The sequence below is a fragment of the Vulpes vulpes genome, chromosome 7, assembly GCF_048418805.1.
Source record: "Vulpes vulpes isolate BD-2025 chromosome 7, VulVul3, whole genome shotgun sequence".
NCBI lineage: Eukaryota > Metazoa > Chordata > Mammalia > Carnivora > Canidae > Vulpes > Vulpes vulpes.
The window spans coordinates 13552725-13575780 of record NC_132786.1 but is presented as its reverse complement, the minus strand read 5'-3'; the positions used below and the strand labels follow the sequence as shown (position 1 = coordinate 13575780).

Below are 23056 nucleotides of genomic sequence, written 5' to 3'. Positions count from 1 at the left end.
CAGGATCGAGTCCCACATCGGGGTCCCTGCATGGAGCCTGCTTCTCCCTCTGCCTGTGTCTCTGCCTCTCTCTCTGTCTCTGTCTCTCATGAATAAATAAATAAAGACTAAGAAAAAAAAAAAGGATGTAAGCACAAGTGGTTCATCTGTGAACGGTTCCCAGGGGCACATGAGGGCATCTCGGGTGAAACGTGGAAGGGATAGCCACCCAAGAAAGATCTCGTGGCCAACGCTGGACTCCGGGGCTTGCTCCTACCCCGGGGGGTGCTCAGAGACCCAGCGGGCGCAGGCACCTCAGGGTTACCCAACTCCAAAGACCGAGGGGGCCGAGGTATATATACACTAATGCTCCCCCCTTTTGTTTGATGGTTGCTCCCAAGAGGCCTTAGCCCCCAAAGCGCTTCTGGCCAGTGGGGATGATGCCAGTGGCCAGAGAAAGACGGGGGACCAAGGCCTGTGTGTGTGTGGGGGGGGGCCTGCCGAGAGCCAGGCGGGCCCGATGGTGGTATGGGGTGCTGGCCTGGGGGGGCAGGGGACCCCAGCCTCCCAGCCTGCGCCCTGGGCGCACCAGGCCCGGCGATCCGGCGGGCGCGCTGACCCGCCCCCTGTCCTTGGTGTCCTTTGTGTTGTGCAGTGTGGCCGACGAGGAGGGCAAGAGCGGCGCGACACCCGCCCCGGTGGAGGGCGACGACGAGGCCGCGCTGCTGGAGCGCCTGGCCCGGCGGGAGGAGAGGCGCCAGAAGCGGCTGCAGGAGGCCCTGGAGCGGCAGAGGGAGCTGGACCCCACGGTGGCAGCGACAGACGCCAGCGCGGCGCCGGGCAGCAGAAGGCTGCAGAACAACGCGGCCCCCGGCGAGGCCGCCGAGAAGGAGGAGCAGAGCGAGCAGAGCGAGCAGAGCGAGCGTGAGCCTGGCCAGGAGGGGTACGCCTTCGCGGGGCCCCCGGGGGCCACCAAGCCCCAGCAGAAGAACGACTGCAGGGACACGCAGGAGAAGCAGCAGGAGGAAGAGGAAGAAGGGAAGGCGGAGGAAGAGGAGGAGGAAGAGAAGGCAAAGCCAGGGAGCCGGGAGGAGAATCAGGTAGAGGCGGCGGCGGCAGGTGCAGGCCCCGAGGCAGCGGCCCTGCGCTGGGGACCCGGGCAGCGCGGTGCAGAGGAGCCTGGACCCGAGGAGCGGGGGGCGCGGGGTCCAGCCGAGGCCGCGGCCAGGCTGGAGGAGGAAGGAGGGGACACAACGAAGGCCGAGCAGGAGCGCAGGGAGGCGGCCGAGCAAGTCCGGCGGGAAGCCGAGGAAAGAGCAGCTGAGCAAGAGAGGGCGAGGAGGGAAGCCGCCGAGAGGGAGAGGGAGATGGAGATGGAGAGGGAGAGGGAGAGGGAGAGGGAGAGGGAGAGGGAGAGGGAGAGGGAGAGGGAGAGGGAGAGGCTTGCGGAGCAAGAGAGAAAGGCGGCCGAGGAGAGGCAGCGGGCCGAGGCCAAGGAGGAGGAGAACGCTAAGCTAGAAGAGCAGAAACTTCGGCAGCTGGAAGAGCACAGAAGTGAGATGCAAGAGAAAAAGCGCAAAGGGGAAAAGGTAGAGGAGAAACTAGAAGGGAGACGGGGAAATGAAAAGACAGCACCAGAAGATAAGCCCCAGACAGCTGTGCAAAAGAAACAGGTACAGTACACATTTTGCACCAACTGTGTGATGCCTGTGACTTACGAGAAATGTAATGCACATCAGATTTGGGAGCGAGGCATGTTCCTGCAGCGCCCCCCCCCCCCCCGCCCCCCTGCTTGCTGGTCTGGCAAGCTGTTCATTTTTCTCGGCTGTAGCAATATGCAAGCAGGAAGCAATTAGTGCCATCAGTCCGTCGATGGCTAAGTATTCAATCACCCAAATTTCCCGGGACAGCCAGAGAGAAATTATTTGCTCTGTGCTTGCTTGTTATGAATACCGGAAAAATGAACTGACCCAAAGATGATAAACCTGGAGGTGCTGTGTGGACCTAGAATTCTGCGCCTGCATCTACATTCATTCCTTTTAACAACTGCCCTCTATCATAGGTCTGCATGAGGCAAGAGGACCAGAGCTCTTCCCCTTATCCATGTGTTTGGCACTTAATTAAAAATTATAAAAGCTGGGGAGGGAAAAAAGATATAAAGACTCATGATCAGAAATTTCACCTTAAGAAGGCAAAAATAAGCCCCTCAGTATCAGCTGGTAATAAAGGAGGGGAAGAAGCTGGTGTGGAGCTTTCATTAAGTATGTCAAAACCATGATTTGCCATCATGTAGACCTGAGCTTAATGTAGACTTGCAGAAAGCCGTTCATGGCAGGGGGGGGGGGGGCAGCATCAATTTATAACTGACTGGTAATTAATAGCATACATTTTGCTGTTTTTTTACCATCGGGATGACACAAACAAATTCATGAAGCCTGAGAAGGTGAAAGGGGGGTGGAGGGAGATGTTTGCAAGCTGTGAAAGATTTTTTTTTCTGTCTGCAAGCCTACATTAAAACACTCTACTTAACCACTACCTGCATCCCTACCTCCACAAAAAAAAAATTAAAAAAAAGAAAGAAAGAAAGAAAGAGATGCTTGCATATTCACCTTTGCAGAGAGAACTCTCTATCACTAAGTCTGCATTGTGCCGAATTTGTCTTTCACTCTTGCTTGTTACAAGGGGCTCATGAGCACAGCTACATTTGAGACGATCAGAAACAAAATGCACCAGACCACACATGAGGTTTGCAAACATGCGCAAGGACCACCACGTCACGCTAGATTTCAGTGAGCATGATGGCAGGCACACGAGAAAAAAAAATGTGGTGGAAAGAAACCATCCCACGTTGCTGTTTAGAATCACTGACACTGAGAGTTATGTGAGCACCGAGTCAGCAGCATCCTAAGCCACATGCAAAGTGACCTGAGCACCCTCTCACTCTTGTAAGCTAGAAAGGGCTTCTTTTAAACGAGTGACCTTGCCACTCTTGAAAATAAAAAGGAAGAAGAAAAGGGGGCCAAAGCACAAGCTCAGAGAGAAAAGTCCCAAGAAGACAAGCCTGCCTTCAAAAAAGAGGTAAATATTATTGAGAAATGACCTAATCATAAAGCAACAGAGAGTAGTGTTCCATGACATTTCAGGTCTGCTGATCTCAAAATTATAACCTCTGATCCAGTGTTTTTCAAGCCCTGACTTGATTTCGTGATTCATTGAATGGTGAGATCAACTTAGAGCACCTCGAAGGTAGTTAAGTGTGCCAATGGGCATTTTAGAACACGAAACCAAATAGAAAATATCAGAGGGCATTGGAAGCTGTATTACAGCGTGCTGGAAATTGTCTTTCTTGCTGTGGGTCACAGAAAGCTTGAAAAACACTGCTCTGATCAATTTTTCCCGCTTTCTCCTCTTCTAACTGCTTTTTTTTTTTTTCTCCTTGAGCCACCCTACTTTCATTTCAATTGTGGAAATTGTCCCAACTGGCTTTGATGAATGATTTAACTTTCCAAGGGAAAAACACTCCCCCACATCTCAGTAGAAAATTCGATGAACTGAAGATGGTATTTGGTTTTCAAAAGAAAAGTTTGGCCGAGGGTTCTGCATTGCATTTCTGAGGCACACACAGGAGCTGGTGCCAAGGTGTTTGAGTGTAGGTAAGTAAGCGAGTCAGTGGAGCCGGGGCAGCTGCAGAGAGAGGGTCATTACGCCCCACATACTCAAAACACCACATAAGAAGGCCGGGCCTCACTTTAACCATTGTGCTTACGTGAGCCCCCATGTAATCCTAAAAGTTGTGACGATGTCTCATAAGTTCAGAGTGCGTATACATGGCCAAACTAAATTATCAAAGGTAGGAAGGAGGATTCGGATGCCTTTGCCCACGGGAGCGCATCAGAGCTGCTGAGGGCCAGCTAGAATCCTGCTGCCCTTCTCTGCTCATGATGGGACATATCAAGACACAGAAAAATCCGTATTTAGAAAATTAGATAACCAGAGGAAGCGGGGGGGATGATTAGTTTCTTAAATACCTTTTCCTAAGATTCACAGGGGAAAAAAAAGCAAGAACCCTAGATCATGTTCTATTTACTTTAAGACGGATGGGCCTTCCTGTTTCTCATAGAACCTGAGGGGGTGTGGGAGTAAAGACCAAATGCCAACACCACTCATCTACAGGAAGGTGGGAGCGTGGGTGCTAAGAACTAGAAAGCTGAATTTGGCTCGAGTGAGCAGCAGCCAAGGAAATGGTTGAACACGTTGGGAAGCACTGTTCTTGTTTCTTAGCAGAAGAACCCCTACAGATTCATCTATGAAATATGAAAAGTTACTGGGAGCTAAACTCAAACAGAAACATCCCACTTGGGCTCTTGAGTGAAGCTGGTGTTTCGTGGTGAAGGTCTTTATGGAAGGAAGAGGACGTGAGGTCGGGATAGGGATGACGTTCACGTGGAGATGGGGAAGCTGAAAGAACACTGTTTGGGTTCTGTATTTATAATTTAATTGGCTTCCCGAAGATGTGACTTGTTTTTAATGACAGAAACAGTCCCTGTCTATATTAGTGCCCGTGAGCCGGAAAGGGCTCTCATGAACGGTCACCCTAAAGCATCCTTCTGACTCTTTTCAGAGAAGGCCCAGGTCCAGCAGTGTGGGTGGGACAATGATTTCAGACCAGCCCCCTTCCCAGCTTGCTCTACACTCCGTCCTAGAGTCCCAAAACTTTGGGCCTCTTTTTTACACAAGGCCAGATGAGCCACTCAACCTAGCTAAAAAAAAAAAAAAAAATCTAGCATTCCTGCTTTGACATTTCATCTGTAAATTACTAGTTGAATTACTAGATTTCCCCCCTCCAGCTAGTTGTGTGGTTACTTTATGTAAACAACTTCGAATCCTATTTTACATGATTTCTCCATTTCAAACACCCTCCTCCCTCTTTCTTTCTTTTTTTTTTTTTTTAACCTTTTTGTTAAAAAACAACAACAGAAAATTTCCTTTCAAGGAGATATGCTGGATTGGTCAACCGCGAGTAAACACCAGCATCACAGTGAGACTTCTTCAAGAAGACATTTCCAGAAGTCACTCCCATACCTCAGAAAAAAAAACTCAGTTCTCCCCTGCAGCCCTGCGGTTTTAATTGTTTGTGGCGCTGGATCACAGAACGTCACCAACCTTGACACTTAGCTTTCTTTTTCTCTTCTCCACTTAGAAAATGCCTCTTGTTAGGTTCTTCTCCCTAGCTTTTTATTCTTTTCCTGGCCTCTGACAGAAAACCTATTTCTGGGAGAACTGTTCATATGATATTGAAACTGATATTCGAACCAGGTACCACACTTGCCCAAGCATGGGCATGCATATAAATCACCTGGAATCTTATGAGAGGCAGAATCTGACTCGGTGGGTGTGGGGGTGGAGTCTGGGCTTACTGACGAGGCCCTCTTGTTTGCAGAGCCAACTTACAGGGGCAAAGACCATGTGGTAGGCATTGGACCCAGAAAAGGAATTTGAGGTTTCTGAGCCTTAACAAAAATGACTCAAATCTAATCTGAAATATTGTAACTTGCACTAGTTCTTGTCATTCTCCTGAAATCGGGTGATGCAAAGCATTGATCTACAGACTGCCAGCTCAGTCTTTTTGACTTGCTCACTTGATCTTTTGGGTGTCTCTCTGGCACAAGGGCATGTCACTTGAATCCCCTCACCCCCACCATACACCCACGTGTTATCCCACTGGATGTCCCAAATATCCAGAGTTTTATCCACATGTCACATTTGACCAGGGCACCTCATAGGCTAATATTTTCTGAATGTGAAGCACATGAACTCTTCAGGATACTTAGCTATCTATGCACCCATCGGCACAGATTTTCTTCATGGTAACATTCTGACCTAGCAGGTCAAATACTTTTCCCTCAGAATCTCATGAGTTCAGGTTGAATCTATTACTATGCTCCTTAAAATTTAAAGGCACTAAGGAATGAGTTTGTTTGTTTACTGCAAGTAAACACAAACATCACGATGAGACTTCTTCAAGAAGACATTTCCAGAAGTCACTCCCAGACCTCAGAAAAATACTTTCTAAGAAAGTCTTCCAAAGAGCGTATAAGCATACCATCCTCGGCAACTTTTGCCAGTAAAGCAGAGCTTGAAAAAAAGAAGAAGGGAGATTTTTCTTGTCTTAGACATGGATTGTTTCACAAATCTACTTTATACACATTTTTGGTCAATAAATCAGATAAGGCATTTAGGGAGAATGGAAATATCTCTGACTCCAAAATAGGAGAAATGAGTTAAAGGGAATGTCTCTGCATAGTGCTTCCCAATCCATGAAATTTGACTAAGAATGTGTTTTGTGGGTTCCCTGAAATGGGACACTCCTTCCCCCCAAATTTGCATCCCCAGATACTTCTGAACCAGGACATATAAACTCCAGTCCCTGGAATCTGGGGCAATATCCAGCAGCGATAGGTCAGGATGAAAACAGGCATTGCCTCCTCCTGCCTGCCCAATGAACGTTGATTTTCTGTTGGGCAAGAACAGCCACTGGGGAGCTGCAATCAAGCTGTAGGACAAGCCAAAGTGTCCCTCTCTTCTCTTTAGCCTTTCATGGCAAATCAGGAGCTAAGAAGGAAATGGCAGGATGAGGGATTAGGAAGGAATCCTCTGGTCCAACCTCTCTTACCGATGTAGAGCCAACATCCCAGAGAAATTAGGTGGCTTCATTTTAGCCAGTTTGTTGACAATACTAGAACAAAAACTCAGGTTTCCTTTCAGATGAAGCTCTCAGAGGGAATGGTAAAACAACAGCTGCCTTTTTCAGCATGTCCAAGGGACAGCCTTTGAGAAAGATTAAAGTCTTAACTAATTAGGGCAACATGGTAGTCCATCTGTGGTAATTTACTCAAATACCATCCAAAGAAGACAGTCAGGCAAAGGACTACTCCAGGCTCATCAGTAAAGAGAAAAAAAAAATGTACTGTGCTTAGTAAGGCATGCACTTTAGCAGTAAGTGTTCAGAGGGTATCAGAGGAATAGCTGGAAAGAGGTGAGCAATCAGATAAGGGGAGGCCATCCTGGGCAGCCCCTGAAAGCCCAAGTACTTATGCCTATCCTTCCTCTGTTGCTTGCTCTAGAACGTTAGTGTCTTGTCATGGTTGTCTTGAAATGATCAGTAATGAACGAGACTCTCCTGTTTTCACACTCATACTTTAAGAATGGGTGAGCTGATACAGGTAATCTCAACCCCCTATCAAGCTATGTAAGTTCGCTTTACTTGGAAATAACGTGTCTCACTTACTGTGAGGATCTTGTAACACAAGATTCATAAAAATTAAAGCTAACACCCACTCTCCATATATCATCTCCCTCTGTCCCCCCAACAATCACAAAACCACTTCTGGTTTCCTATTCCATTTGAACTGTAGTGGTTTAGATGACTACAAACATGGTCCCACAAATCTGAGTCGTCTCCCTAAAGGTAGGGTTATTATGTCTTCTATCCTCAGGACCCTAGTTACTCCTTTGATTAAAATACAAGGGTGGGCTTCCCCTGCCACCTGTCAAAACTGGCTTGGCAGATCTGGTAGGTTTCTTCTTTTTTTCCTCAACACGTCTGTGTCCTTTTCAAAGACTCAGTCTTCAACCAAGAAAAATACCTGTCCAACCGACCTGGCTATTCTCCCATCAATGCCACACTAATGATAACTCTTTTCAGTGGGAACTACAAAGAGCGACCTTCCATGAAATTTCCAGTGCATAATAGTTTCCAAACAGTAACACCTCCACTGCTCTTGAAAATAAAACCCCAGTGAAATCAGGGATGATCTTGACTTCCTAAAATTGTGGTCGAGGTCTTTGCACAGAGACTAGAGGACCATAGCTCAAGTTCTAAGAATTTCCTCTGAGCCCAGCTCTACGACATCATTCTCCGGCGGTTTGTTTTACTTCTGAGTTTTCTGACTTCCTAATAATTCTGGGTCTTTTTCGGTGATACCAACCAAAACCTAATAGGATTTTTATCGTTATGTTTCTTCCTGCTGTGTACCGTTGGTCAGATCAAAGACGAGAAAATTAAAAAGGACAAAGAACCAAAAGAAGTGAAGAGCTTCTTGGATGGAAAGAAGGGATTTCCAGAAGCAAAGTCACAGAATGGAGAATTCATGACCCACAAACTTAAACACACCGAGAATACTTTCAGGTAAGAAGCAGAGACAACTTAACAATGACTGTGTCCACTTGTGAAGAAAAAATAATAATTAGCCTCCCTCTCCTGTGCCTCCAGACAGCAATGTGCTAAACGGGCAACATATTTCTGTTGTGAAGTCATTGGCCATTGTCTTAGAGATATTCAGTCAGCAAGTCAGACTATCATCACTAACATAAGACCAGCAGTCATTGCTCAGACAAGGTTTAATCTGCTTTTCCCATCATGTAGCAAAGCAGATCATGCTTAGGATCCATGTTTTTGTTCCCTGACTTAATATGTTCCTGTAAGATCAGTTTGTTAGAAGACATTATGACGGGGGTTAATGTCATTGATTCTCTATGTGGCTCAGCCAATTTCATAAGAGATGCTTGTTGGTACCATATTCAAAAATATATTTTTTAAAGATTATAAATAAATGTTGCTTAAAACTGAGATTGTCCTGTGGCCAAACACTTGGGAAATGTAGTTTAAACTAAGTTAATTAGATCTCTTTAACACAGGTCTTTGAGAACACGTGATGTTAATTTGCATTGGGAACCTCAAAGAGGTAGGCATAGGGCATAGCACTAGTGCTCTATTTAATACCCTTTGGAGACTCCTCCTTTTTTAAAAAAAATTATTTATTTATTCATGAGAGACAGAGAGAGAAGCAGAGACATAGACAGAGGGAGAAGCAGGCTCCCTGTGGGGAGCCCAATGCAGCACTTGATCCTGGCAGCCCAGGATCACCCCCTGAACCAAAGGCTCAGTACTGAGCCACCCAGGCGCCCCTTGGAGAACACACTTGCATACCTTCAGCTTCCCCTTCTCACCCCGCCATCCCCCATCATGTTGAATATCTGGACAACTGATTTTCAGACAGATAGATACGTACATGCAGATAAATCCTTATTTCTAGTGACAGTGAATACTGAGAGCTCCCCACCAGTTCTGTAGAAGGACTCAAGTTACAGAAGCCTGCCGTGGACACCTGGCTACATGATTCTTTGTGCCCCACTCCTACAAGATACACCCCCTTCAACCACTGGTGCCAAATTCCTACCTCTGTTATGACACTGGGTGCTGTGCCAGATTCCTGGAAGAGTCCTGGGTCCCTGAAACGAGGGTTCCCATGGGTTGTTTTGGCAGCAGTCTTGCCTCTAGACCTTGTTTTTCTGAACAGTTCAAATAAAGTCCACAAGCAAGTATTGAACATATTCCTTACACCAAAGCCTTTGTAGCATTCAGAAGCAAGCAGAACTATTAGGGCTCTGCTTCTCTAAGCAGGCTAGAGTGGGGAAATATAATTGCCCCCAAACAATTTTTCTACACAAAAACTTGAGCAGAAAGGTAGTCACATTTATCCAAGGGAGAGCCTAAGGAAGTAAAAGTGTACAGAAAATGCCTCAGTAAACTGATGAAAGAGGATGTGGAGAACCTATAGATGTTACTTGGCATTGGCAAGAAAGTAGACTTTAAGTAGAACATCAGGAGTTTATTAAGAATTCATAGAAAATCTAGAAAACGAGTTGATTCCAGCTGGTTAGCTGAGTCCAAAGCTTGCCGAAGTGCCAGTAGTTTAATATTTCAAAGTCCTCGAACAGTGTCAGGTTCATGAAAAGTATCCAATGAATATTGCCTAATGATATTACTGTCTTATTATTTGATTGTTTAAAATATGTTTTGTGGTTTGAGTGTATTTTTTGTTAAGAAAAATAATGTTTTGTTTTTTTTTTAAGAATCTGTCAGTAGAAAGAAATTTAGTTAACAATTAGCAAACTTGCCAACCAGCTTTAGTCAAAACTCACATTAATAATTAACATGCCCATTGTGTGGAAATCCAGGGAGCTGGGAATTCAAAGAGAAAAATCACAAGGATGGCAACAGGTGTAGCGCTGAGAATTCTTAAATGTGACCTTGGCCCAAATTTTTCCATCTTTGGGCAGAAAAAAAATGACAGCAGCCACCATATCATTAGCTTTTGTTTAGCTGCCAACATAGATTAGTTTTAATTTCAATTCGAAGTTGATGCCAGTGGAAGTGGAGATGCCTGGGTTTGCTGTATGAACTTATAAAGCAAGCAGCTTTGTAGTAGGAGCCTCTATTAGAATAGCCAAGTGCCTACTAGCCTAACTGCAAACAAACTGTGTTCATGGTGAAAGGTCTGCTTGTTCATCTAGACTCACACCTAAGGAAGCCAAGGATAGAGGAGAGACCTGGAAAATTTTCCATGTTCATGGCACCATAGTGCTGAGGGTATACCGGTACCTCCGAGTAGAGATGACAAGGACAAAACTCTTGCTACTGTTTCGAGCATAGCTCATGTTTGATTTAATTACTGCCCCCTTTGATAATTTTGTTTTCTGTGATTAGATAGTTTTCTCTAAAACATGACATAAAAAAAAAAAATCTCAACTCAACGAGCAAGGCATAGAAAAAGCAGATTATACCAAGGATTCTATAGAAAGTGCAAAATAGGCATTTGTTTTACTTTCCATCTATTTTTAATGAGGTAATTAAAGTTTTTTCTGATTATAGGAAAAAAATGATACTCATTTTGAAACACTCAGAAAATAGAAGCACAAAAATAAGTACCCACCACCCACCAGTAACATTTTATCCAGATATTTTTATGTGCATATATTCAAAATAGACAAATATATATAGTATATGTATGTGTGAGTGTAACTATAAATATATTTTTGAGTCTTGCATTGTACATAACAGTATATCATAGTTACCTTTCTTTTTTTTTTTTAAGATTTTATTTATTTATTCATGAGAGACACAGAGAGAGAGACAGAGGCAGAGACACAGACAGAGGAGAAGCAGGCTCCATGCAGGAAGCCTGATGTGGGACTCAATCCCGGGACTCCAGGATCACGCCCTGGGCGGAAGGCAGGCACCAAAACGCTGAGCCACCCAGGGATCCCCTATAGCTACCTTTCTGAACCATAAGCTTACAGTTAATAATGATAGTTTTCCACCAGATGGATGTACGTATATATAAAATGGATGGATGGGTGTATATCAAACAAGTCATGATTTATTGAACAGGCCCCTAATGATGGACACTTTCATTGTCCAAAATAAAGACTGAGTGACACCTAGTGGAATCCAAAGAAGTTTCCATAGGCGTGTGTTCCAGGCCAACTCCTGTGCACTAACATGATGAACGCAAGGAGTGAGCAAACTCTTCTGAAGATGGAAAGACCTTGAATTAACACAGAGAGATCTTCTCTCTGGAGTCACAGACCTGTGAACTTATAAGAGCCTGAAACAGCAACATCAAGTTTTAAGGGACCCTCTGACATTTGTTTGAGTTCAAAATGAAAGAATTTAACTGTCAAGAACTTAGAACAATATTTTAAAGCCTTCTAACCTCAACTCTTAGTAAGAAATAAATTTGACATCATTACCCAGGACACAGCTACATATATACTTAAAACTGAAACAAACATGTCAAGAAATGGTGCTTTCCCTTGCTCTGCAATGCACTGTGATGTTTTCTGTTTTGTTTTTTGTTTTAATATTGATTATAATCCACAATATTGATTTTTTTCATCCTTCACTTTAAAAAGCTTGGAAAGGACATAATATACTCAGAACTACCTCAATGTTTAGGGGTCCCTGCGTGGCTCAGCCAGTTAAGTATCTGACTTTGGCTCCCATCATGATCCCAGGGTCCTGGGATCAAGCCCTGAGTCAGTCCCCTGCTCAGCAGGGAGTCTGATTCTCTCTTTCTCTCTCTCAAATAAATAAATAAAATCTTTTTTTTTTAAAAAAAAGAACTACCTCAATGTTTAAAAAAGCATGAGATGTACACATAAGATCGGTATTCGTAAATATGTAGTCTTGAACTCATTTTCTGTTTTATTCTTTTTTTCTTGTGTCATCTCTAGAAACACTGAGCCCTTCTCCATGTGGAATAAATGATATCAGACAGTGGTAATTCATCTGTTCCTTAGACACAGCATTAGGGATGGGCTACCTGTGTTCAGGGCTAGTTAAGCATGACCTCACTGCTTGTTAATAATTACTTAAGTAGCTGGCAAGTTGTATCTTTGTCTCTTAGTTAAGGACTATCTGTAACTAGGCACACTTTTAAGGATACCACTAAATTATCCTAAATAAGTGCCAGGAGGATCCAGCTCCAGTGAAAACATAGTCTCTGCTGCAGTTGTCAATACCAATATGTTTGGAGACAATTATCAATGTCAAAACTCTACTAGATAGCAAATTTATTAAAGGAGCTCAGGGTCAATAGGTGGTAATGATCTCCCTCTTCTTTTTTTATATGATTTATGTAAAAACACTAAGAATACCAGTTCTGAAATAAAATTTTAACATAAGGACCCCTGGGATAGTGATCTGTCTCTAGTCTTAATATGTTCCCAATTCTACAATAAAATCCCTATGCCCAGAGAAAACTTCAACATAATTTCAATCTTTTCTTTTTTTAAAAAAGAGTGATTTTCTTTCTTTTTAAATTTTTTAGAGGGGCATGTGGCAGAGGGAGAGAGAGAGAGAGAGAGAATCTTAAGCAGACTCCATGCCCACTGCAGAGCCCAACGGCAAAGCTCGATCTCAACAACTCTGAGATTACGACCTGAGCCAGAATCAAGAGTCAGATGCTCTTGATGCTCTTAACCAACTGAGCCATCCAGGTGCCCCTAATTTCAATTTTATTTCTAACTTGTAGAAAACATCCATTTTCTTGCTGTTTTATGAGCTGTACCATCTGATGAAGCACTGCTTCCACTGGAGCATGGAAGGTAGTTAGGCCTAGACTGTAGAAATTCTAGAGACTTACATGTAGGAAACATCCCTCCCAGACTCTCTAGTCCTCAGGGTAGTTGGTGAGAGGTAGAGGCTAACATGCTGGATTCCATTGATTTTTTTTTTTATTTTATGAAAACCATATTTAACTCTCCATATAATTATAGTTCAGTGGAAAGAAAAGTAGAGAAACCTTAGAATCTGGTAGAGAAACACTTGAATCTGGTCATGGCTCTGACTTTCTTACTACCAAAAGTTGGGGCATACTGTTGTCTCTCTCTCACCCATCGCTTCCTTATTCATAAAATGGAGATATTAAGGTAACCTGCAAACTCCTTAGTTATTGTGACTACTAAATGAGCTAATAAATATGAAAAGGGTCTATAAAGCATAAGTAACAACCCTAACTACACCACATCAGAGCTAATTTAGTAATTTTAAGTCCCAATTAGGAATATTTGTGTCCTGTTGGACCACACAAATTGAAGCTGTAAGGTAATGCCATCATTACGAACTGTCTTGGAGCACCTATGTGAGAATGGACATATATTTCTGTATTTATAGCTCTTAATCAAGAGGCAAAGGGTAATTTCATCTGCCAGAGATCAGCTGCTAGAGTCAAGTTCAAGACAAGGATGTGGATAAGCACATTTTTATTTCAGTGCCTCCCCTAGTTTCAGCCATCTTTTCCTATGTCCAGTTACTGGGCCTTTAAGTCTTCCCTCCTGATCCATGATTCTAGGCAGATCCAAATTAACCGGTAACTTATGGTAGAGAACTTTACTAGGGTCACACCTAGATTTTAGTCCTCCATCTAATAGCATTGTTTTGCGAAACATGCGTTTCTTTCCAGTAACGACTAATATTTATGATGATATAGAAGTCAACATTTTTTTAATATGTGATCTCATGGGATCCTAAGAACAGGCCACTGAGGCAAATAGAACAAATAATATTTGCCCAGTTTTTCCATATTGCATCATGCATGGATCATGGATTTTTTAAATTGTAGTAAAACACATACCATACAATTTACCATCTTAACCTTTTTTAAGCATACAACTTGGTTGTATGAAGTACAGTCACATTGTTGTGAAACATCTCCAGAACTTTTTCATCTTGCAAACTCGAAACTCTGTACCTGTTAAATAACTCCCCCTCCCTACAGCCACTGGTAACCACCATTCTACTTTCTGTTTTGCTGAGTTGACTGCTTTAGATCACTCCTATAAGCAGAACTGTGCAGGATTTGTCTTTTGGGGACGGATTTATTCCACGCAGCGTAATCTCAAGGTTCATCCACGTTGTAACATGTGACCGATTTCCGTACTTTTTAAGGCTGAATAATATCACACTGTGTGTATGCACCACTTTGTTTATTCATTTGTTGAGGGATATTTGGGCTGCTTCCACCACTTGGCTCTTGTGAAGAATGCCGCTGTGAACAAGGGTGTGCAAATACGTTTTCAAGTTCCTGCTTGCAGTTCTTTGGGGCATATACCCAGAAGTGGGATTGCTGGAGCATATGATAGTTTTACTGTTCTTTTTTTTTTTTTTTTTTTTTCTTGAGGAACCTCGCCACTGTTTTCCATAGCGGTTGCACTATTTTGCCCATGTTCCATTTGCCATGTTGCCACCAACAGTGTCTGTTCGCCCGGCTGTACAGCTGGGAAGCCAAGGCCAAGTGGCAGAGAGGAACCCGATTGGGGCCTTGAGATTCCAGGCCCACCCCGAGCCCCCCTGGGCTGGTGTGAAGAGCCACTGTGTCCTGATGGGCAGTGGAGATTTCTTTTGGCCTGGGATGCAAAGCAGCGTGCGTGCTGGGCGGCGGGGAGGGGTGCCCGAATGGCCTGTGTCCAGCTCCTGTGCATTTGCCCCTGCAGCCGCCCGGGCGTGGGAGCGAGGGCCGGCGAGGCCAAGGAGGCCGAGGGAGCCCCGCAGGTGGAAGCGGGCAAGCGCCTGGAGGAGCTTCGCCGTCGCCGCGGGGAAACCGAGAGCGAGGAGTTCGAGAAGCTCAAGCAGAAGCAGCAGGAGGCGGCCCAGGAGCTGGAGGAGCTGAAGAAGAAGCGGGAGGAGAGAAGGAAGGTGCTGGAGGAGGAGGAGCAGAAGCGGAAGCAGGAGGAAGCAGAGAGAAAAGTCAGAGAGGAGGTAAGCAGGGCGCAGCCCCTCCACCTGGTGACCCTCCCAGCCCAGGGAATGAGGTGGGTTTTTTTGTTTTTTTGTTTTTTTGTTTTTTTGTTTTCCCCGTGGTGGAATGCTCCTGCTCTTTTGAGCATGGACTCTTACAACTACATTTTAAGAATATTAAAGTTGGGGCACCTGGGTGGCTCAGCGGTTACGCATCTGCCTTTGGCTCAGGGCGTGATCCTGGAGACCTGGGATCCAGCCCCGCATGGGGCTCCCCGCTGGTGGCCTGCTTCTCCTCCCTCTGCCTGTGTCTCTGCCTCTCTCTGTGTGTCTGTCATGAATAATGAAATCTTAGGGGGGAAAAAAAATAATAAAGCTAACGCGCTTGGCACAGTTCTAAAACCTTTATGTGTAGTAATTTATATCCAGTTATAAGAACTTTCTGATGTGGGTGGTCTTATTATCCCATTTTTCAAATGAGGAAACTGAGGCACAGAGTGGCATTGGAACTTTCCCACATCCCATTTGCCTTAACCCATTCCCCTGTACTGTCTCTCAGTAAAGAACAGAAAGCAGAAGGGATCCCTGGGTGGCTCAGCAGTTTAGTGCCTGCCTCGGGCCCAGGGCGTGATCCTGGAGTCCCAGGATCAAGCCCCATGTCGGGCTCCCTGCATGGAGCCTGCTTCTCCCTCTGCCTGTGTCTCTGCCTCTGTGTGTGTGTGTGTGTGTGTGTGTGTGTGTGTGTGTGTGTGTCTCATGAATAAATAAATAAAAATCTTTAAAAAAAAAAAAGAAAGAAAGAAAGAACAGAAAGTAGAGATCCAGGATGAAAAGGTCTACAGATTAGACCCAAGAGTCACATGATCATTATTTGCTGATAATTGAAGAGTTTTGATAGATTTTTTTTAATAGTTTTTCTTTTTTTTCATGGAAGAGTAAGGAGACAAGGGCGTCCGTCACAAGCAGGGGCAGTATCTGCTTTGTTCATTACAGTAAACCCAGGACCCAGCACAGTGCCATGCCTGTAGCGGGAGCCCAGTAATAATGAACAGATGAAGGTGCTCCATCTTTTAAGACAGAACTAAAAACAACAGATAGAGTTACAAGAAGGCAAATCATGAAAACTGAAAAAAGCACTTAACCAACTACAACTTTACAAGGTGCATTCTTTCCTTTCATCCTGAGGTGCGTTATTATTCTCATTTTATGGGCAAAGAATTGGATTATTTGAGTGGCTTATGTGAGCTACTTGACCGGTAAATGGTGGAATCAGTATTGGGACCTCAATTCTCCAAACCAGCTTAGAGCTTTTCCCTCTGATCTTAAGAGATGGTGACCTTCCAGCACTCGAACCATGCAAAAAGACTTCCGATGGCTTTCTGACACGGATCCTCTGCAACAATTCCCCGACCTGCAAGGGCGGTTTGATTAAATTATTCCAAGGTATCTTCCAACACCGGCTCTCAATGAGCCAGTTGCCTTTGGCTGGGAAGTGTTTGGGAGGCTAGTGCTTTAGAATTAAACATACCTAGGCTGGCATCCTTTGCCACTTGCAAGCTGGGGACCTTGGTGGAGTTACTGAACTCAGATAAGGTAAGACTTCTTCTCCTTACCTGTGAAATAATGTCTACTTACAGCATTGATGCCCGGATTAAATACGTCATTGCGCTCCCGATGCCTGGTAGTTACGGTTATTCTTATCATTGCTCTTAATGCTATTTAGAGGAGCAGAGTATCAATGAAGGCAGAAAAGAAACACTAACTCTTAGAATTGGATTGGACCTAGTTGATTATCTGGTCCAGCCTCCTACCAAACAGTCTTCAATCAGTGGAGCCACAATAACAAATCCCCGTAGACTGGGTGGCTCATAAACAACAGAAATTTATTCCTCACAGTTCTGGAAGTTAGGGAGTTCAAGATCAAGGCTTTAGCAAATTCTGTGTGTAGTGAAACTCCACTTCCCGGTTCATAGACAGCAGTCTTCCCACTGCGTCCTCACTCGGGAGGACACAGAAGAGAGCTCTGGGTTTTCTTTTAGAAGAGCCCTAGAAGGGCTATTCGTGAAGGCTCCACTCTAACCACCTCCCAGCTCCTAAAACCATCACTTTGGGGGTTAACACTTTCATGTATGAATGGGAGAAGGGCCCAAACGCTCAGCCCATAACACAGAGAATCCTTCTGCCGGATGAACAGCCAGTCTTTGAGAATAGACAGTTTGAAACTATACGATTATCTCAGCAAAACATTCACAGAGGATATGCAACTTGATCAGAGCTCTGAAATGTTTTGCCTGTGAGAGAAGACAGGGGAGGCTATTACAGACCAGGGATGAAGGCACAGAGGGCTTAATGAGACATAATGTGAACTTCTGTGGCTGCTGTGATGCAGTGTCTATGTATTTTAGTTTTGTCAAACCATCTAAAGCAATCTACTCGGTTTATTTGAGGCTGAAACAAGCATAATATCATCTCTTGGGCAATTTGGCAAGTATAATACCTTAGATTTATGTAACTTTGCACATCAGTTATCCCATCTGTCTTCACAACTGTCCTAGGAAGGAGGGAGAGAAGGGGCATTATTCATTGTACCTACACAGAGACGCAAGGTCTGCGTTAAATGACCTGACAGGATGGTGATGACAATGATAACGATCACCTTCATACTGAGCACAAGGTCCAGCGTTTCACACAGGCTTTCCTCCTGTAGCCCTCACGACAGCTATTAGTATCCCCATTTTACAGATGACAGACGGAGGCCCAGAGCAGAAGGTGACGTGGCCAAGGTCACACAGTTGGGAAGCGGCAGCTCCAGAGTGAATCAGGCAGTTGGAGCTGCAGGCTCCGGCCTAACCTCTAGCCACCGCCCTTGAGGAAGGGCTGGCATCCAGTCCAGAACCCGGCTCATTCCCTCTGGAACTAGTGCTCTTTCCCCTACAGCACTCTTTTCTTCTGGCATGAAGCTTGTACTGATGTCCTTGTCACTTGTTCTTTCTTTCCCAGGAAGAGAAGAGGAGGCTAAAGGAGGAGATAGAAAGGCGACGGGCAGAAGCTGCTGAGAAACGTCAGAAGATGCCTGAAGACAACTTATCAGAGGACAAGAAGCCATTCAAGTGTTTCACTCCTAAAGGTTCATCTCTCAAGGTATTTTTTTATTCCCAGAGTGCCTTCTTATTAACACCTGGGTTATAATGTGATGGAAACTTAATTTTAGCCCCTTATGTAGTTACTCATTGTCCAGAGCCTTTGCTTCGTTTATCTTTTTACTCCTTCTCTCAGCCTTTTCACAGCCTCTCTTTGTAACATGTAGGGAGGAGAGAAATAAAGTGGAAAGCTTTGTACCTCTTGTCCATTAGATGCTTTGGTCTGCATTAAAGTGACAGCGGTTATCTTGAGATTTTACTGACCCGTGCCCTCCAGATGCCTCCTGGCTTCAAGCAGTTGGAAATGGAAACAGAAAGTTTATGAACTGGGCAACTGTATTATAAAGGTTTGAGCTGCTTTCCATGCTGGCTGTTCACTTTTTCTTTGTCATTATTCAAAGTAGGGCAGCTGGAAATGGTACTGGTCAAATCTGAAAGCTGTTATCACTGGAGGGGATGAAATGTGACTTGGGTAGGGTCCTTTGCCAGGATGAGTTTGGTCCCATCACTGCCTTCAGGGAGCACAACTCCTGGGGCACTTGGGTAGCTCAGCGGTTGAGCATCTGCCTTCGGCTCATGTCATGATCCAGGGTCCTGGGATGGAGTCCCGCATCGGGCTTCCCTCAGGGAGCCTGCTTCTCTGTCTGCCTATGTCTCTGCCTCTCTCTCTGTGCCTCTCATGAATAAATAAAATCTTTCTTTAAAAAAGAGCACAGCTCCTAACTGATGGAAGCCAAAGTGCTAGCAGGAGAAAAGAGAGCAAGCAAGAGGGAGCCCAGGCAAGGAGATGAGGGAAGGGTTGACATGCAAGACAAAAGAAAACAGAAGCAAGAAAGTGCTATCTATTATTTATACTCAGTTTTCCAGTTATTTTGAAATAACATGTTTTGTTTTGAGAGTGAACGTTTGTGGAACACCCAGCACGGTGAAAACAGTCAATAAGTATTTGCTGAATCAATAAATGGATGAGTGAATCTTCAGAGATTGGAGCTTTTAACATTTTAATTTCTCCCTCATTTTCCATCAACCTAACTAGGCTAGCATTGACGATGAGCAAAACAAGTCGAGAAGCATAGCCAGGCTCCAGCTGCTTAACTATATGCATGTGTGTGTCTGTAATTGTGTGTGTGAGGTCATCTCACGTGGCCCACTGAAATGACCAAAAGCCAGTTACTTAACATTTTACAGTTATTACCTGTTTCACAGGAAAATCAGCATGTTTGATCCTTAAGGAGCTTCACTTAGTCTTTATGATCATCTGGGTCCCAAGCATAGTCTGACACCTGCCACAGAAGGTCCTTATGTTGAACCCTCTCTTCTCAAGATCTGCTGCAGGAAGAATCAGAACTAAGCCACAGGAGGATTTTATTGTTTAGTATTTGATATTTATAACATACCTAATGGGTGGTATGTACCATGAGGGAGAGAAGTACAAAACAAGGTCACTGCCCCTATGGCATTGCCCTAGTCAGCTGCTCAGGGGAATTCAAGAATTGCCAGGTAACCAAATGCAGACTACCAGCACAATAAGATCTCAGAGCCGAGCGAAATGAGTAGAGAGAGGCTTTGTGGAATGGATGGTTTTATGGGGATACACTGAAATTTGGATCTCATAAAGGTATCCTATGTCCCAAAATATTATTTTGGATTCTTAAACCATTTAACAATATAAAACTCAATCTTAGCTTGAGGGCTATGTGAAAACCATGGTGCACATGGGCCATAGTTCGCAGACCCTGCTGTAGAAGAAAGGGCAGGATGGCAAAACAAAATAAACAAATAAAAAAAAAACCAACCAAACAAAAGCAAAACACAAAAGCAAAGAAACAAAAACCCCAGTCAGTTCAGGCTATCTCTGTGCAGGAACCAGAGCTCATTCTGTTCCTAGTCTGGGTCCTCTGTGTTCGTGGCTCATCAATAATCAGAGAAAGCCATGTTCTCTCTTTCTTCCCTCCTTGAAGTCCCACCCAAACTAAGCTTTGAACAGTCTTGGTCAAAATAAGATGAAGAAAGTCGTAGTCATCTAAGCTTCTAATTGCTCTTCTTTGTAGGAGAAACTATATCCCATCCTCCTTTTCTTCTTCAAATGTCTCTTTTACTGAATTTTCCAACTTACTTCTCTGGTCCTTCCCTCCACCAGACTCCTGGCTTCTCATTTCATCCAGTGTTGCTTTGGAAGCCATTCATCCACTCCCTCTGCTAAAGAGGCATGTGTGAGCAATCAATTTATGTTTAAGAGAAACAAAACATTTTTAATTCCTACATAACAGAGACATACTTTCAGGAGCAGACAGTCTATTACTTTTCCCCATAGTATGTGCCTTGAAGAATTTGCTGTGGCTCTGGTTTTAGAGCTCAATTTCATATTCTACGACTGAATTCCTACAGTTGTTGATACTCTTGGCCCTGTGACTTTTCTAAGTGGTCATAAGTTAAGACTGTAGAATGCCAGTGTAAGGGAAAACATTTGCTATTTGACCTCAAAATATTATCAACTCATGTATTTTGTTAAGTTCTCATGACTCCTTGTATTCCCTGTCTGGGAAACGCAGAGCCTGGTTTCTCACAGTTAAATTTTGTTAGTGGTGAATGATTTTTCTTATGTAAAACATGCACAGAACAAATTTTAAGTAAATTAAATTTAAAATTGGGTTTTTATTATTGTTGTTTTCATATTTTGGTGGTGGAAGGGGTGTACAGTAAGGAGAGAGCCAATTTTCTAAAATTAATAGCGTGCTTTGCTTTTTCCCTTGAGTTTTTTTCGGGACAACAGTGCCACCTCTTGGTCTTCAGAAGAACCAACTGCTCTCCTTGTGCAGAAATTGTTAGGTGTATAAAATTTAGTACACTTTGTTACATTATCTAGATTAAGTTAAGGATTTTCCAATAGGAATGAATCAGTAAATGGATGGTGAGACCTGACAAAATGTGATAGTGAAGTCAAGCTGTATTTGATATTATAGATACAAAAGGAGATGTCAGGTTCTGAGAATCTCCATAATTTGAGTTAATGGGATAGCCAGGGTTAGCAAGCTCATCCTGGAGTCAGGAGGATGCTAGAAGGAACAAGCCTCCCCTCGGCTGCCCTTCCTCTCTCCTTCCACTATGTGTTACATTCCTGCACCCACCCCCTGCCCTGCATGTGTTCCCCCAAAATCTTCATGCATGGGTTTGCTCTGCCACAAATGTCCTGCTCCCCTGTAACTCATAACTCATGCAATCCTACCCCCCACCCTCACTTCCATAAACTCATTGATGAAATTCTGTAAACTATAAACTAAAACTACTCAAAAACTTCTCCACTGACCCAGAGAGTCACTTCTCCCATAGCCATGGCATTTTCTTCTTATCTTTACTATGGTTCCTATCATTGAATGTTAAGTATTTTATCCGTATGTTCTACTAATCTCCTCTACTAATCGTGTCCTTCTTAAAGAATGGGACACTGTCTTATACATTGTTGAGGGTTCAACTTTATAGAGTACTCAATATATAATTTATTGGTTAGTTGCTTAGCTGACAGGTTGGCAGGATCAAAAGTAGGATGGATGGATGGATGGATGGATCGATTGATGGATGGTTGGATGGTGACGGATGGATGGATGGATGGATATTAAAAGTGCCAGTGCATTGCACAGTTTCAATGTATTTCACCTTATTCACCCGGGAGCTTTTTCTCCAGCGGTGTACTTCTACATTATATTAAAATCAGAAAAATAAGATTTAAGACACTTTGCATCCCATAAATTCAAGGCTACTGGTAGCACTTTTTTGCATAAAGTTTTATTTTTAATGAGTTGCTTTTATCATTGTGAGAAATCATTGGAAAAAATGAAATGCCCCCGCTAACATCTATAAAAATGTTATTCAACTGCTATTAGAATGAAGCATTTTTTTTCCCAAAAAGCCTAATGTTGTTTATTAATACTGCACGAGTCCCAGGACTGTCCTGGCCAGAAAAGAGCCACTAACACCTCAGAAGACTCTAGGGAACACTGAAGCACACCAGCCTGGGGGAGCTGAGGTCTCATAGATTCCTTGGCTGCCCTGACCAGGGCAGAAGATGGACCCCTTTGGCATGTGTGTGCTTTGGCACAGGCAGTCATATACAAAGATTTTACTAATTGCTGATTTTGGTGGGTGATAAGTGCCAGTAAGTGCCAGAGGCAATTTCTCCCCTGGAGCTGGGTGTCATAAGGAGTCAACAGATAATTGCTGACTTACATAGAACATGTGATTTGAGTGATACAGTGTCAGTAAAATATAATGTCTGATTTAGTAGCTTTAGTTTTAGCAAAGGGAAGTTCCTAGCTTTGAAGAGAAAAAGGATTTTATTAAAGGCTACTGACCTTCCTGTTTCATATGTATCCATCAGTTTTTCTGGCCTTGTTTCCGTCATTCCCCCCTTGGCCTAACAAAGGTTTCACAGGAGCCTCAGCCCTGAGGAGCCATGCCCTAGTCTCGATCTACTCGTGTCCCTATCTTCCACATTCAAGGCAAATTAAGTTCAGCAGTAGGCTTGACAGCTGTCTGTTAGAAAGCCAGGCCAAGCAGGAGGTGAAGAGTTCACAGTTCCTAGTTACCTTTCTTACTTGATCCTATTACACATGTAATATGTAGTTAAAACACTGTGGGGAAATTTTGTTAGATAACATGGTCTATCTGTACTCATATAAATATGTCCTAAAGGGCAATAGCATGTGCTTTGGGGGGGGGGGGGGAGTTGTCTTGAAATGTAATTATTTTGCCACTGATTTGCATTATTTCAGAGGTATTTTTATTCCATTTCTGTCTGGTCTTTAATTTGCCTCCAGAACTTTGTATATCTTCACTCTTTATCGTTTTCCATTTGTTC

The 23056-nt window shown here is 43.8% G+C and overlaps 1 protein-coding gene across 14 annotated transcripts in view; it reads left to right on the top strand.

The window, feature by feature from the left end:
* The window catches only part of CALD1 (caldesmon 1), a 188592-nt gene that overhangs the window by 151753 nt on the left and 13783 nt on the right, over positions 1-23056 (top strand). For 12 of the 14 annotated variants that reach the window (XR_003233001.2, XR_012002475.1, XM_072762992.1 and 9 more), the window contains 4 exons: positions 635-1079; positions 8025-8167; positions 14818-15082; positions 18062-18202. Coding sequence is in view for 12 of the 14 variants with exons in the window: in XM_072762992.1 (XP_072619093.1) it covers positions 635-1079; positions 8025-8167; positions 14818-15082; positions 18062-18202 (994 nt within the window). In the remaining 2 variants the exon portion in view is untranslated. Of the gene's footprint in view, positions 1-634; positions 1080-1345; positions 1653-2982; positions 3058-8024; positions 8168-14817; positions 15083-18061; positions 18203-23056 lie in introns of those variants that run through there. The other 2 variants (XM_025984494.2, XM_072762996.1) reach the window with 2 other exon arrangements.